The sequence below is a fragment of the Triplophysa dalaica genome, chromosome 1 (assembly GCF_015846415.1).
Source record: "Triplophysa dalaica isolate WHDGS20190420 chromosome 1, ASM1584641v1, whole genome shotgun sequence".
Taxonomy (NCBI): domain Eukaryota; kingdom Metazoa; phylum Chordata; class Actinopteri; order Cypriniformes; family Nemacheilidae; genus Triplophysa; species Triplophysa dalaica.
Genome location: NC_079542.1, coordinates 21,905,383 through 21,920,147, shown reverse-complemented (window position 1 = coordinate 21,920,147; position 14,765 = coordinate 21,905,383). Strand labels below are relative to the sequence as shown.

The 14,765-nt window shown below is 39.7% G+C and overlaps 1 protein-coding gene across 2 annotated transcripts in view; it reads right to left on the bottom strand.

Moving 5' to 3' along the window:
* Window positions 1-2,482: 2,482 nt before the first annotated feature.
* The window catches only part of lmo1 (LIM domain only 1), a 28,122-nt gene continuing 15,839 nt past the window's right edge, over window positions 2,483-14,765 (bottom strand). For both annotated transcript variants that reach the window (XM_056749291.1, XM_056749301.1), the window contains 3 exons: window positions 13,779-13,992; window positions 4,877-5,002; window positions 2,483-3,284 (listed from right to left, as the gene is read on the bottom strand). In XM_056749291.1, the coding sequence (XP_056605269.1) occupies window positions 3,179-3,284; window positions 4,877-5,002; window positions 13,779-13,992 (446 nt within the window). In that variant the 3' untranslated portion in view covers window positions 2,483-3,178. The remainder of the gene's footprint in view (window positions 3,285-4,876; window positions 5,003-13,778; window positions 13,993-14,765) is intronic.

Sequence of the window (14,765 nt, the reverse complement as noted above, 5' to 3'; positions counted from 1 at the left end):
AATGGATGCTTTAGCTAAGCCGTCTAATTTACGTCATTTCAAATGGATAGTCCTTTCAGTGCGGAAGTGCGTTTTCAGATTTTAACTGAAGATTATGAGGGTACATGAATTGTAAGAAGAAACTACCCACACTGATAAACTATTTTCAATAAACGCTGCAATATTTCATGAAAAAATAAGAATTGGCATTTTTTATTTAACTAAGGTTGACATTTGCATGGAATTGCAGAAAACTGTATGGGAGTACATTTAAGATCTGTCCCAAAAGAAGACTCACTAATTCATTTAGTTCAAGATCGCACTACACCACTGACAGGGCACCTGAAGTTTTAATTACACATATTTCACCTTTAAATCAGCAGTAAGTAAATGTGGTCATGTGGGTGTGGGTGCATGTGAGGTAATCCTGCAGCTGGAGATGATCTGTGCATGCGTGTCTGCACGCAGTTGTGTATGTGCTCTTTTTCTCATTATTTTTCTAGAAAATGAGCAATCAGGCGTCTTGCACAGGGCCTGATTGTCTCCCTCTGTAAATCAATCCAGGAGCTGCAATTAAAAGGTGCTCTTATGTTGTATAATTGCTGTCTCACTAATCCTTTATTTGCACACCTGCTGGTGAGTCTGAATTTTTAATGAATTTCTAATTAATGCACATTGTACACTTGATTTATTTGTTAGCAAATTATGTAGCCGGTCTGCTTCCCTGCTGCAGCAGTGTTTCCAGATTCAGAGAGCCTCCATTGTCTACAGTATAGGTTTTCAACAATCATGGTAAGAATTTGTATTAGATTAGATTAGATTAGATTCAACTTTATTGTCATTACACATATACAGGTACAGTGTAACGAAATGTAGTAATTAAATGTAGAAATGTAGTAATTATGTATGTGTGGCCTTAAGGTCAAAATCCATATGTTGACCATGTGTAGTTGTTAACCTCTCGCTGATGCAAAGACGTTAAAAGTTTATGATGATTTGGCAGTTGGTTGGGTGCCTTTATTTTTTGACTTAAAAGCCTTATAATTCACATGTACATAGATGTACAGTGTGTGCACCTGTGAAATTTTCACAGTTTCAGTTTTTTTATAAAAAATTGGACATTAATCCTTACTTAAAACACATCATAAGGCCTGTGTAATTGTGTCTGTTATTTTATTTTAGTGTTTAAGTTTAGGACCGTGTCAAACATTTTGTCCCAGGCAGGCCCAGAGGCCAAGGGTCTTGGCCTTAGTAACATGTTTTACAATGGGGCTGCACAATACTGAAGAAAAATGCAAAAAGTTGACAAATAATGCGATGTACAATTTGTAATATTATAATGCTTTAATTTTTTTTAATTGATTTAAATTATGTTAGCATATCAAAACTGAAAATTAAATAACCAGCGTACTTGTTTCATATTGCTTCTTGAAAAAGAAAACATCATTACCACTGTGAATGTGGTAATGTGAACAGCCTTGTTTTACTCTTGCAGAACAAAAAAACTAATCTGACAATGTTATTGCAAATTATTGCAATATTCATATTGTAATATTTTGATCATTTCGATATATCAAGATGCCCTAGAGTGCATATACACGCACACACTTTATATGTGTTAATTATTCAGTTTGTGCAAAACAGTGTAACTTTGTACTATCTTGACAGCTAGTACAGTCCAAATCTAATAGCGTATTTAATTGTTTGAAGGGATCCATAGATGTGTTTTAAAAATAGTTTTTCTTTTGCTTTCTTGTCTTACATTAGACAGCCGTTATAACACAAACAGAGAAAATATTACAATTTCAAGTTCATGTTTGTTCTTTCTAATTACTCCGTGCCCTTTTACGCACTTTGGGAAATGGGGAGAAGTTTTCCGCATGAAAAGCATAAAAGGCTCCATTTAGCAAAACTATAGCGAAGAGCCTGCTTTAAGTATTGGACATCTGTAAATGAAATTTCAATATGCTGCAAGACCCCAACTGATTCCCTTCCCATTTCTTCCCCACATTGAATGAAACTAATTGCTTTAAATGGCAGATCCTCCATGAAGCAGCTCTCCTGTGGTTCAGGGCTCATAGAAACAAGAATTACCACCAACAGATGAAAATCAAAAGTAATGGGATAGAAGATTGTGTCACCTCAGTCGCAATCCTTTAATTGCACTTCCTTTGTTCCTGAAAGCCATTCGGAAAAGCGAGGCTTTTGACGGAGCAGTTTTACTCTCACAATGCCTCTGTGCCACAGATAGACTAAAAACCCCAGGGTGGCATGACAAATTGTTCTGTATGTTTGTCGTGTAAATACCATGCTGTTGTTTTTCATTGCGAGCCCTTGTATAGGAAACCTATAGTGATATTTTGATAAATAAGAAAAGTGAAAAAACGTTTGAATGCTTAGAAAATTGAAGACCTCAGTCGAACTCAAAATCAGAGCACATTCAACATGACAAGATTTCAAGTGTGCAGTTACAACTGTTTATTACAATGACAACAACTTGGGAGTTTTTCAATTTTACTTTATTCGAAATAAGATTGTACTTTATCATCTGAAAACAACTTGTCGTATTCCATCAGCAATTAAAATATGCTGTTTAAGTATGCCATTCTGTATATAAAATTGCTAGCATTTTTTATTTCTTTGTTGTTGTTTGATAAATGTGTTTGGAGCTTCAGACCTTTTCAGAGAGTTTACATTGTTCATACTTGGGCCAGCCTCTTCAAACTTTGGTTTTGGGATCAATAAACAAACTCAAATATTAACATTTAAGAATCTTTTTAATTAACACTGGTAATAAAATTGCATTACAGTTTCATAAAATAAATGTTCCAGTTTATATATACAGAAAAACAGACTGTACAGAGAAGCATTACAAAGACAAGAGAGAAAGATAGAGAGAGGAAAATAGAAGAGACAACGTGTGAAACGAAAAACGTCACCAAAAACCATACAGGCAATACAGTGCTGAGCTAAGCAGACACAACTGTACATCAAAACGTGTTCAGTGTTGGGGACAGGAAGGGCCAAAAAGTAGTACATTTACAATGGAGTCCTCAGGGACCAATAGGGCTTTTACTGTAAAAAGTATTGCAGGCAAGCAGACAGATGCTCTTCTTCTGAGTGCAGCAGAACATCCATCGCACACAAGCGCATGTATGTGTGTGTGGACCGAGACCTGCTGCTGACGTCGTTTGATTGGCTATTGAACTTGTGTCTCAAAGCTCCCGTTGAGCTGACCCTCCTCATAGTCCATCTGACACAGAATCATGTTGTTCTTTAGGAAAAACTTATCACCCACACAAAACCTGCAAGAAAACCAAACATGTGCACTGGTAAATAAAGAGGATTTTCTCTGGAGCAGAAAAGGCTTTTTTCACACCAAGTCAAAGATTTCTGAGCCATAGAATTTTAAAATCTCTGAATCTTTCACAAAAGGTTTAAAGGAGCAATGTGGACATTTAAGCGGAGTTTTGCGGTGAGGTTGTGAATTGCAACCAACGGCTCACTCCACCCCTCCCTTTTGAATCCCTATGGCAGCGGAGACAATTTCACATTTTCTCTTCTTTGCCTCATCCCATCATGGGTTACAGTGGTGGCCTTAAAGTCTCTTGTGATGCCGCAATAAATTAAAGTAGTTTCCAAAGCATTTTCCAAGCAAGCCAGTATTTGCACCCAATGAAACCATGTCACCGTCATTCCTGTTCCTGGCAAAAAGCGTCAAACCAGTTTCCAAGGAAACCCAACCACTGAGCATTTTTTCCCCCATGTTGAGGCTCAATGCCAAAACATAAATTGTTGGCCTTAAAAAACTTCCCATTCAATTTCACGCCAATTAAAGAAAACAACATTCCATGTGTGCATTGCATTTTTACATTTAACAAGTTTGCATTCTAAATCCGTGAGTGCCGACAACAGAGCGGTTGTCGGCACCCACGAAACTCAAACTCTACCCATAATGTTTTGTATCAACGTGATTTGCAGGAATAGGAATAGGGTAAAGCAGAGAGGATCATGGGAAAACTGCTCCTCATGCGGCATCAGTCAGTAGCGAGGCCTCGATCACTAAACTTTATTAAACACCTGGCGCTCACCAAATGTGCCACTGACTGTTTATTTCTCCCTTCGAACAGATGCTTAATTTGCTTGATTGCATTAGGCGGAAACTATATGTGCCATTACCATGGATCCTTTAGAGCTGTACTAACTCTCAACTCTGCTGAAAAAGACTGTTTTTTAGCTATCTTCCCTGAATTTTGAGTTTGTTTGTATTTACAGCAGAGTATTTAGTATTTGTTGAGTCTACCGTGCACATGCAGTCTTTTGGGAATGACACAAAAGCGTATTTTACTAGTCGCTCACACACTGGAGCGTGTAAAGACACTGTCACACTTCTCTGCTTCCTAGGAATGTTTGGAAGGATGATCCTTGAAAAGTTCGTTCGGCCGGCCGCTTAATTCCCCCGGCTAGACACGAGAGGTAACGTGCTCGGCTTGGCCGTGTATTGAGTCAGAGCTTTCTGGCTGACTGTGTTCAATTCACAGTTTGATCGGGCTCGGTATTGGTCTGGCAACGATATCAGCACTGAAGCGCTGGCTAATTTCACTCAGCTCAAGCTTGTAATCCCGTTTCTGGTGACAAATACAAACCAGGACGAAACGAATTTTCAGGCTGGTTGAGGACGAAATGCGCACAGTAGCAGGATGTTAATTTAATGCAAATGCAAAAAAAATAAGACTTTGCAAAGTCATGTGACTCAGAGGGAGACTGATAGAGAATGCAAGTATTTTTTGCTCCTGGTCATTTATATGAGTGATGGCTGTTTGTGTGAGCTAATAACTTCTGCAATTATAGAAAGAAAGGCGATCTTGCAGCGTTATTGTGATGTCTTTCTGCTTACCTCTGGTTACAAAGCTGACAGGCAAAACAGTCCAAATGGTAAACATTATCTCTGGCCCTCATCACCATTTCAAAGGCTGGGATCAGTTTACTGCAGGCTGCACAGTTCCCCGTTGTACCAAAGAGCCTGTGAGAGAGAACACAGAAAGCAGATTAATTCACTCGTACCTTCCTTAGCCTTTAAACGATCGCACAACTAACCAAAAAAGGCAAAAAACAACCAATGTAGAAAAAAACTACTTCGAGAAAAACATTGGACATCTAATGCAATACGTAAATCCAGCTTGGCACACATTAGGTATTTTTTGTTAATGAGGGTACAAACCTAGATGTTAATTCTTAGCTAATGATCTAATTAAAATGATCACATGGTTCTAATCCCCTTCTTCAAAGAGTTTTCGCCTAGCACGTTGCAAAAGCAATGAAAACAGGTCTGAGGCGAGCAATTGAGTGCTCAAAGTTTTTTTCCCCTTTTTCTTTTAAATCCAGAGTAACTAATGAGACTTTGCTAAGACCAAAGCCAGCTGGATTTTACACAAGAGGCTAAATACTATAATGTAGTCAAAAGATTCCAGCATCTTTCCTCTTTTCCTCTTTCGTTCCGTCTCTTCCTCCTTGACCTGCTACAAGGCGAGAAATTTGTATGGGTGGGGGCTTTTTGAGGTATGCCACCTTGGAGAAATAAGTAGATGCTCGCTGGAGCACAAAAAACTCAAATTTCTGTGCTGTTTGTTTAAGCTTATTAGATGGGACGCAAACCATCAAGGTCACAAACAGAGAAGGGGCATAGAGGCAGATCGCTTTCCTCTGTTAGCCGACGTCAGATTTACATTTTCATTTTCAAAGTCCTTGCGCCAATGTTTAACATGGAGATTCGGAGTGAGAGATATGGATATACATTCTGCAGAGGCCACAGGAAGAGGGAACAAGAGCAGGAAGGGAAAGAATAAGGCTCAGGATCAGGCAGCGGCTCTGTATGCTAAACATTCTTGTTAAGTTAAGGACTCGGTTGGGAAACTGAACAAAGTTGCAGCAAGTCCATATTAGTCTCTCTCGACTGCTTCTATCCAGCAGATCCTGCTGTTAATTAGAGCAACAGACCCGAGCAGAGCGCAGTCTTGTGGTGGAAGAGGGCATGTTGTTATATCAGATAGGCGAGGTGTTAAAAAGAGCCATTGTTTGATCGGGTTACTGCTCCAGTAAAAAGTGTTTATGTGGAACTCTGACACTCTGTGGAGGCCATGCAACCTCACTGAGGTGTTGCCTCACCAAAAAATTCAGCTTATTAAAATAATGTTTATCAGAATGCTGCTTTATACCAAGGCCAGTGTAGAATCTGTGAGAAAGTGACCCGATTAAATTTATTTATGGTATATTGTAGTTGCTTTATTGTCTGTGTTAGACAACATGTACATATTTCAATAGTAATGCTAATAACAAACTGGACTTGCTGTATATAGGCAGCTTCTATTAATTATCTCAAAAATATTTTTTTTCTAAAAACTAATGTACTATTTTAGTAAAAATCTTAATATATATATATAAATAGATCTGGATATAATTGGTGCATATATCCAGAAACATATATATGTAATATAAATTATATACATATTTAAAAATGTATATACACATGTAAATATATACATGCATACGTGTAAACGATTAGTCACGACTACTTGTTGTGCAGCCCTTCTTATATCTGTGGAACACAAAAGTAGATATTTTGAGAAATGTCTTTTTGTGTTTGTGTCCATACAATGGAAGTCAGCGAGGGCCCACACTGTTAGGAAATTCTTTATAATATCATCTGTGTTCTGCAGAATCATACAGGTTTTGAACGATGTAGGGGTGGTTAAATAATTTTCATCAGAAGAAAAAAAGACAAATGATCATGTTAGTTTTAAATCTCTTTTTCCACATTTCTTTTTTGTCTCTGGGTGGGTTCTTTTATTCCACTCAAAGAGCCTTTGGCAGGAGGAATACAGAGCCCATGCCCAATAATTTGGCAAAGCATTTGACAGGATGACACTTAATTGTGATCTGGCATTTCAGGAATGCTATTACGCAGTAGTTGGGCGAGATTCATCAATGTTCCTGTAGTTTAGGTAGTACGGAATGGCAACACCAAGATCATGGGTTCGATTCTAAGAAAACACTCAAACTGATCGTATGTTTTGTAAATGCACAACACCTCAGTTTTGTTTACAGACGTGCTCAAATTTGTTGGTACCCTTACAGTATATAGGAATATAAGAGGAAAAAGCAAAGAAGCTGTGGAAAGAAGAATTATTGCTTATTCTACAAAGATATTCTAAAATGGACTGGACACATTTGTTGGTACCCCTTAGAAAGGATAATACATAATTGGATTTTAGTGATATTTTAAACTAATTAGTTTCTTAAATTAGTATCACAGATGTATCCAATCATTCAGCCAATTTAATCTGAGAAAAGAAGTCAATGTACTGTTTGGTATCATTGTGTGCACCACACTAAAATGACCAGAAAAAGCAAAGGATAGAGTTGTCGGAGGAGCTCAGAAATGAAATTATAGACACGCATGGAAAAGGTAAAGGCTATATGACCATCTCCGATCAGCTCGATGTTCCTGTGACAATAGTCGCAAATAATACTAAGAAGTTTAAGGTACATGGAATTGTAGATAACCTCCCTGGGCGTGGCCGCAAGAGGAAAAACGACCCCAGATTGAACAGAAGTATAATGCGAATGGTAGAAAAAGAACCAAGGATAACTGCCAAAGAGACACAAGCTGAACTCCAAGGTAAAGGACCGTCAGTTTCTGATCTTACCATCCGTAGCTTTATGAGCATGGACGAAGACCCAGGACGACTCCACTTTTGAAAAACATAAAAAAGCCAGACTGGCATTTGCTTAAATTAATATTGTCAAACCACAACCCTGGGAGAATGTCCTTCGGACAGATGAGTCAAAAATTTAGCTTTTTAGAATGACAAATAAGCTCTATGTTCACAGACGAAAAAAATCAAGCTTTCAAAGAAGTGAACACCATGCCTACAGTGAAACATGGAGGAGGCTCGGTTATGTTTTGGGGCTGCTTTGCTGCATCTGGCACGGAGTGCCTTGATTCTGTGCAGGGCACAATGAAATCGCAAGACAATCAAGGCATTCTGGAACGTAATGTACTGCCCAGTGTCAGAATGCTCCGTCTCAATTGCAGGTCATGGGTCCTCCAACAGGATAATGACCCAAAACACACAGCTAAAATCCCCCAAGAATGGATAAGAACAAAACAATGGACTATTCTGAAGTGGCCTTCTTTGAGCCCTGATCTGAATCCTATCGAACATCTATGGAAAGAGCTGAAACTTGCAGTCTGGAGAAGGCACCCATCAAACCTGAGACTGCTGGAGCAGTTTGCTCCGGAAGAATGGGCCAAACTACCAGGTGCAGAAGTGTCATTGAGAGCTACAGAAAACGTTCGCTTGGAGGGATTTCCTCTAAAAGTTGTGCAAAAAAAATATTAGGTTAGGGGTCCCATCATTTTCGGATGCATATTTTCAAAGTTTCAAGTTATTTCAGAGAAAATTGTGCATTCCTCGTTTGTTGTGGAGGGGTACCAACACATTTGAAGACGTCTGTATATATAAAAGCTTCTGTTCTAATTTTTGATTGTATCTAACAGACATTCTTCTTGAAAAAAAACTCTCAAATAGCTGCTCACATAATCCTAACGTTTGCAGACACGCACGCACATGGTCAGAGGCAGCAGGGAGGATTAAGGTGTCTGTCTGAAAGGCTGTGTTCTCTGAAAAGGAACAGCGCTCAGATTGTGGTCGAGCACATTTCAAATGTCATGCCTTAATGCTGGAGCAAGAACTGGAGTTGGGAGTTCAATGTTGTGTTATCCCGACTCGTTGCTGAAAAGGTGCAGAGAGTCCCTGGGGATCCCCAACAATTTCTTGTGGCTCACGTCCATCATGCTGCACAGCAGAGGGTGTTACAGATCACATCACAAGACCTATTTTCCCTTCTTTTCTGAGTCAGGTCACAGGAATGGCAGTTTGAGAGGGCTGTTACTCTCTTGAAGATTCGGAGACCTTTTGATTGGTTTAAGAGTAAAGACTCTTCCTAAAAGAAGAGGTGAGACTCCGTGTACACACACATACACACAGTTCTGTGACTGATAACCAGGTTTCTGTACAGCAATCATCAGTTTAATTGTGTGGTTTCGACACACTGTGATGACCTGACTCAAAACCGAGAATTTAGTGGTGGTTAATTTAAGTGGATTAGGAGGTTACAGAAACTCATTTGATAGGTCACCAGCAAACTTTGAAATACAATGACTTGAATTTCAGGCAATATATTTCAAGATAAGGTAAAACCGACCACTTTATCACAGAGGCCTTTTAAGCGGAAGACTTTCAGGGCTAAAATATCTTATGTGCTAATATAAATGCCACACTATCATTACAAGCAAACATTTTTGTTGATTTTTAAAAACAAAGCAGTCTATTCTATAATAAACACTGGTGATAACATTAAAGGAGAGCTACGGTGATATGAGAGCTCATTAATGTTATTACATCCTCGTCAAAAATCTCAGTCCCCCACGCACCAGATCCACTGAACAGGAAAAAAGCCAACAGACAAAAGAAAAGAGAACAGAGCTTTCCCTTCATAATCTTGTTTGTGTTTAACTAAACTTTAGTATTAAAGGTCTCATGAAGTGTGCTTGTTTATTGTTTTATACTGTTATATGACATCTACTTATAACGTTTTGGTGGTTTTTACATATAAATACATCACAATCAATAAGTAATAGGCTATTTTCTACCCGGGTTTGGAGGCCAGCTCTGCAAACGCTCGGTTTTAATGGGCATGACGCATTGAAGACATTTGGAAGCAAGTCGAAATAATACCAAAACACTTCAAAGCAGCCTCCATTATTCACAAACGGTGTATAAAACCTTAAAAAGTTATATATGAGCCCACCACATAACAGAGATGGCGGATCGCACAGACTTAAGATCACCGACAACCTCTGCAATTATTACAAATGACAAGAGGTCCGAAAAGTGCTCAGGGCACATCAAGCGATCTCTAACAAAGCATTTACTCACATAATATTGCTGCGCCATTCCTATCGGATTCAACATTGAAGGCACAGCACTGCTTTTTATTAATTTTAAACTCTCCACAAATTCAGTGTCGACCTCTGCTTTGTTCAGGAAGGAATCCTCGGAGAAATGAAACTAACAAACGCTCCTTGTTTTTCACACATGAGCTGGAACATCTTTAAAAATAAACTTTAACCCTGCATCTCCTAATATCGGAAACCTAAGGAAGGTTATGCAGCGACTGTATTCTTCTACAACCAGGGATGGCACAATATTTAGCTATTTTTAAAGCTGTTTGTTTATTGCTTGCTCGCTTTATCTGGTTCCGCGCCTCTTGTGGTACTTCAATTCTGTCATGCGCGTACCAGTGGGCGGGGCTAGAGAAGTAGTCATTGATATTTTTCTGTGGAGGCGGTGTTCAACCTATCTATAGGTGCATTCCAGAACCTGGTGTCCACCAGGCATGGTGTCAATAATAGATATAATCTCAGGGAGTTTTCAGATCTGACACTTACATGATGTTCGCGTGAATACGATTCGCTCTTATATAACAAAAGCTTGGGTAAAATTGTGATTTTAATTCATGCCTCCTTCAAAGCCGAACGCCTATGTTCATTGTTCTGTATGATTCCCTGTGGCTCTGTGTAGACAGGTGTTTCTCTCGCCTCTGAAGCCCTCATCAGCTTCCTTTCCTTTAATGTCTCTCTGTGATTAGACTTCAGCTCTCAGGTCCTTTACCTGCATTCAAAGACGCTGAGATTTGCGACTGTATGTGTGAAGTTCCACATAAAAAAAAAACTGAAAATTATCTTTTTCACTCTGTCTGCGTCACTTATTGAATATACAAAATTTTTGACATTATCCATGTTAACATTGTTTTGTTCTGAATGGCAAATTTCCTGTTTGATATAACATGAGGTTTTGTTCTGGTGCAAGTGCATGTGCTTCCCAAACAGTAGTAATTTTTTTTTCCTTTTCTCCCAATACTGAGGCTTTGTGTAAGAGGGGGCAGCAAAGATTGTATTGTTTGCGGAAAGTCATTTAATGTGGGGAAATCATTGATGTGCATGTTTTACAGATCCCATATTGAGTCACTGTTATCTTTTTCACTGTTGTGCTGGTTTAATTCTCTAAATGTGAAAAACAAGAACTGTCTTGAGAGGATTGTTAACCAGGGAAGTAAAACAACAGGGTGTAAGCATATGACTATGGCCCAGTTTTACCATAGACAGGTTCTGGGTAAAGCTCAGGAAATTTTGTTAGATGATTCTCACCCATTGTATCATGATTTTTAACCTACTCCCTTCTGGCATTTCTTTATGAACCCCTATTAGTAAAACAAATCGATTTAGGCTTTCATTCATCCCCTCAGCTGTAAAGTTTTTAAATGTAAGGTATTTTAGGAAGGAAATGTATTTGCAACCAACCGCTCACTCCACCCCTCCCTTTCGAAACACTACGACAACTGACAGAACATGGCGAATTACATACAAGGGGACCCGCGATGTTTGTAGATAGAAATAGCGTATTCTAAGGTAATTAAAACATTAAGCTTCATTTTGTAAGCTCTTTATACACCTCTGAAGACATAGCTATGTATATTATATTGCATTTCTACTATAGATCATCCCAAAAATTACACAATGGACCTTTAAATAAAACACAAAGATAAAATACAGAGTTTTCTCTAGTCAGGTAAGAAGCGATTATCAAAAAAACGCGATTAAATATCATGTGTAAGCGGTTATTTTTCTTTGTAAGTATACTTATTGTCTCACTATGCTTTTGACAAAGCATTTAAATACATATTTTAGACTGTAATTTCAGTACAAGCAGTATCCATCTCTCTCTCCATTTCTCGCCCCTGATGAGGTGAATGTGAGTGCGCAGATAGCTTTGACAAGATAGATGAGAGAGTAAAAGTAAAAGTGTGAGAGGCAAAGACAACAGTAATATAATTTTTTTTGCAAGCAATGGATCGTGATATTGAATCGTTGAAATGATAGTCGAAATCCAATTGATTTGTGAGAAAAAAATGACGATTCACACTCCTTGTACTAGCAACTTGTAATAACAGACATAATCTACATACCATGCTCGATAACCAAAGCGTTTTTACTATTGGCTAGTAATTCATGTGTCGTCATTAGACATTTCAATTAAATGCCCTCTTTGATTTTAAAGCTATGGTTCAGATAAAAAAAATAAAAAATATTTGGTCATCGCAATTAAAAACAGAAGCACTTTAACAGTCTGCCTTTAAGGTCAAAGGATTTTTGACCCCATCAAAACGGATTAATCTATTGCCTAAAAGCTTATAAATCCAGCATTTACTGATGTAGTAAGGAAATGGTCACATACAGTAGTGCTAGTTTATGGAGTGGTAGGGGTGTGTGTTTTGCTGGGGGTGGGGGGGTTCATTAAAGCTCTACAGTACTCCTGAAGGACAAACGCAGAAGGAGCGCAGCTCATAATTAATGTGCGCATGGCAGGGCTCCAAAAAACCAAGCCGAAAATAAAAGAAATGCGTTTGATCCACCCGCCCGTCTTTAATGAAGTGCCTCCCTGTATGGGTGAGGCTAATTCTGGGTGAGATTCCTGCTTCATTACTGAAGGCGAGCAGACTGATTCGTCATCAGCATGCTGGAGGTGAAGTTTAGGTGGGACGCCCTGTGTGGAGCCTAACTCCACCTGCATTGAGACGGATATTTCCTAATTTGTTCCTTAATAGAATTCATATCCAGCATCTCCAGGCAATAAATTGCACACATTTGTCACAGGCTGAAGAGCAGATGAGTGGGCTAGATTTCATTAAGAGTGTCAGAGACAATGGGAAGCTTGGTTTTATTCCTTTAACACAACTTTCTTTGCACCCTCTCACATACTCCCTTCGCTTTTTATACTTTTTTTGTCATTCAAAGACAGCAGACAGTGCAGATGTAAATATTGACACAAGACAATTTTAAGTCTGGCAATTAAGATATTTAAAAAATGTGGTGCAGTGATGTATATTTTACTGTCAAATTTTACATTTCATTACTGTTTGATTTACATTTCGTTCAACTAATGGGGACTCATCAGGTGACTTCTACAGTACTTTAACAGCACTGACTGTAAGTGGGAGATGATAAATGATAAGAAACCTGAACTACATCTCTTACCAGGTAAAGCCCAGGACTTCTGAATAGGGCCCCACCAATGGGGTCTCTTGGGGAGAGCAGCTCGGGAATAAATAACTTGATCTGGTTGGGAGACCCCAGGGACTGGGATTTAACGCCCAGGAAATAATCATGTTTAATTTAGCAAGCAGATGGCTCAGCGATAGGAGGCAAAACAGATCCTTAGACCACATTTCTGCCACTCAGCTGCAAGTCCACAGACACACATAGCGCTCATAAGCTGTGGTTTATCGCTTAACTCTGAAAATGGACAGATTGTCACATTTGCGTTAACATGAAACCTCAACCAGCTAAACATAAACAATCGCTACGAGATGCCAATCAGAGGTGTTTGCTCACTTACGCAACTGCGATTTAATTGGAACACACAGAGTCCAGGTCGCTTGCTGCAACAAGCATTTAATCTTCTGTAACAGCCTCAAAGAAAACATCATTTACAAGCTAAAGCAACAAAATGATCTAACCCCACGGTTAGCAGATAAGCGCAACAGGAGAGAGAAAACGCGTGGCCGGGAACGAGATGGGATGGGTGGCAATCGTTGTCGTTTCTGAATGTCACGCAGCCTGAGGTGTAACAAGCCCTTTCTGCTTTGGCAGCACTTTGACTGGAGCGTGTTCTTACCTCAGGTAGTCCCTGCGACAGAGGATGAGATTGGCTTTGGTGTACAGGGTGGAGCCCACCTCCCCCAGGCGGCAGTCGCAGCAGGCACATTTCAGGCAGTCTTCGTGCCAGTATTTGTCCAGGGCCTTGAGCAGGTAGCGGTCTTTAATCTTACGGTTGCAGCCGGCGCATCCCTTCTGTTTTCCTTTGGGCTGGACGGAGAGCATCGGAACACCTGTGGAGATAGGAAGACAAACAGAGAGAGAGCGTGATTTACTTCCTGTTTTAGCCCGTGCATGTTAGCGTTTGTTGGTTGATAAGGACGGCGGCACCTCCAAACTTGGGGCTGTTTGGTATGCATTAACCGCGGTTGCTTTTCAGGCGCGTTGGTCACTTGGGACTACGTTCATCCATCACTGCCCTTGTTGAGAAGGCACTTGTTATTTTTTGCCACCTAACATGCACAATTTAATAGGGATTCAAATGTTTCTGTGAGTTGGGATGTCCCAAGACCATCTCTATTTAGATTGCTGATAGAGGTATTCATGTTGTTTGGAAGATTAGCCATGGCCCCGTTTCATCAGCATGAGAACGGTTGGCCATGCTAAAAGCCTCCTGTGGGGTTTGTTTGGTATAGATCAACATTAACCTTTTAGAGCACTGTTGACTGCAAGAAGGCTGCTCTCAGCTTTCGGTGCGATATGGTATGGCCTAAGTGCCTTCCAAACACACGCGCATGCATGCAGGGTAAAGCTTTATCTCCTTTTACACTTGCGCTCATGTTCCTGCATTGCAACAAGTGAAGAGTAACCAAACCAGCTAAATTGCCCTGCTGTCATGTAAGCTCCCCCCTTTAAGCATGCCTTTTAGCCTCCTAAAGGACAAATAAAGTCCATTTAATAACTGCACTAAACACTAATAGTCTATCTGTGGTCTGACATTTGTGTGCGCACTAAAAGCCGCCCCCGGGCCAGAGCTGGTAACGCTGGCACTCGGCACCCCTCTGCC